The 1,568-nt window shown below is 59.6% G+C and overlaps 1 protein-coding gene across 4 annotated transcripts in view; it reads right to left on the bottom strand.

Moving 5' to 3' along the window:
* Nucleotides 1-513: 513 nt before the first annotated feature.
* FAM3A (family with sequence similarity 3, member A) overlaps nucleotides 514-1,568 on the bottom strand; it is a 9,241-nt gene continuing 8,186 nt past the window's right edge. For all 4 annotated transcript variants that reach the window (XM_014533272.1, XM_005886101.2, XM_005886100.2 and 1 more), the window contains one exon: nucleotides 514-1,236. In XM_014533272.1, the coding sequence (XP_014388758.1) occupies nucleotides 1,141-1,236 (96 nt within the window). In that variant the 3' untranslated portion in view covers nucleotides 514-1,140. The remainder of the gene's footprint in view (nucleotides 1,237-1,568) is intronic.

Genomic DNA, 1,568 nt, shown 5'->3' with positions numbered 1-1,568 from the left:
CCATAGTACCTGCGCCCCCCTGCCCCCCCGCCCGACAATGTGGTATTCCAGCAAAACTCCTGCTAGTTTCTTGCTGGTTCTCGTTCAATGAAGGGAAATAGAACTAATCTGTGAGAAATGATAAATAGTCCACATGACTCTGCCCTTTGCAGTCCTGATTTCAAAGGTATCCAAAGCTGAGTGCCGGGGGGACACACACACTAGCTCCCAGGGAGGCTGGGTGTAGTGGGAGGCCGGGCAGGATTTAATCCCCACCGGGTGTTCCTACAGGCTTGTGCTGTGTGTGAGGGAGTTAGTGGGTTTCCTGTCCAGAGAGCAGAACTGTCTCTTTTGGGCAAGGATACGGGCTACCAGCTGGCGAGCTGCTCTGCTTGCTACCTGAGTCCCAGCTCAGCGACAGCAGGACATGTCCGTGGCAGAGTTCTGGAGACAAAGGCTGTCTGCTAAGGCTGTGGGGGTAGGTTGGCTGGGCCTCCAGGCCATATCCCTTTCCCAAGGACAACACCACCCGACTCCATGTTGAGTGCATACATTCCAGTGGGGCACCAATTTATTAAGAGGTCATCTAGAAGCCGGGTCCTGTGACACACTGCAGGAGCTGCCACCCACTGCACCAGGGCCTGTGACCAGGCTCACTACTTTACTGCCCTGGCCAGCCAGGCTCTATGGCGGCCCTTTCCTATGGAGAGCGGGGCAGGAGGCAGCCAGGTAGGTCCCTGCCATGGGCCGCCAGATGTGGCTCACCAGAAGGAAACCCATGGGAAACAGGACTAGCCTGCAGAGCAGTGAGCGGCTCTGGGCGGAGAGGTTCCGGAAGTTGCCCAACCAGGTGGCTGTGCAGCCAGGGGGCGAGCACCCAGGGCCTTGGGAAGCGGGTGGGGGCTGACTAGGGAAAGCAGCCTTAGGGAAAGGAGATGGGGACCTGGGCTCCCCTGCCAACGTACAATGAGACTGGCCATTGCAGTCCCCACCACCAGTCACACACGGGTCACCGCTCACGGCCTCGGAGCCCTGATGTGTTGAACAAGAGAGCACTCCTGGCCGGTGTGGGGTCGGGACTCAGCCCTGCGCTGGCACCACTTCTGCCTCCTCCTGGGCCAGGCACACGCAGCCTCCTTAGCCTGATCGTCGCTTAGCTGGCTAGCTGGCCGTGCTTCTCCTTGGGATGCAGCCTTCCATCTCCAGCGCCTCGGGCCAGCCTTCGTACTTGTTGGTGTGTCTGCTGTTCTTCACATGCTGCGGGGTCAAGGGAGCGGGGAGTCACCGTCTCAGCCCTCATGCACCCGAGAAAGAACTGGCAGTGCCCATGGGCCAGTGTCAGCCAACCGTGCACTCTCAGGGCACCCGCCCCCTCTGTCTGTCCCGGCACCTTGATCTTTCTCATGGAGAAATAGCCATTGGCTGCCCTGGCGTGACCTCCACAGGTGCAGTGAGAGATCAACTCCTCTGCACCTCTGTGGGCCTGGCACACGCTGGGGAGGGAAGGAAGGGGTCTGTCTGTATGCCTGTCTCTGCCCAGCCCACAAGGAGCTGCTGGAAGTTATAGGAAGAGCAAGGACAGAGGGAGT

The sequence above is a fragment of the Myotis brandtii genome, unplaced genomic scaffold (genome assembly GCF_000412655.1).
Source record: "Myotis brandtii unplaced genomic scaffold, ASM41265v1 scaffold959, whole genome shotgun sequence".
NCBI classification, from domain to species: domain Eukaryota; kingdom Metazoa; phylum Chordata; class Mammalia; order Chiroptera; family Vespertilionidae; genus Myotis; species Myotis brandtii.
The sequence above is the reverse complement of the archived record's forward strand: the minus strand, read 5'-3'. Positions and strand labels throughout refer to the sequence as shown.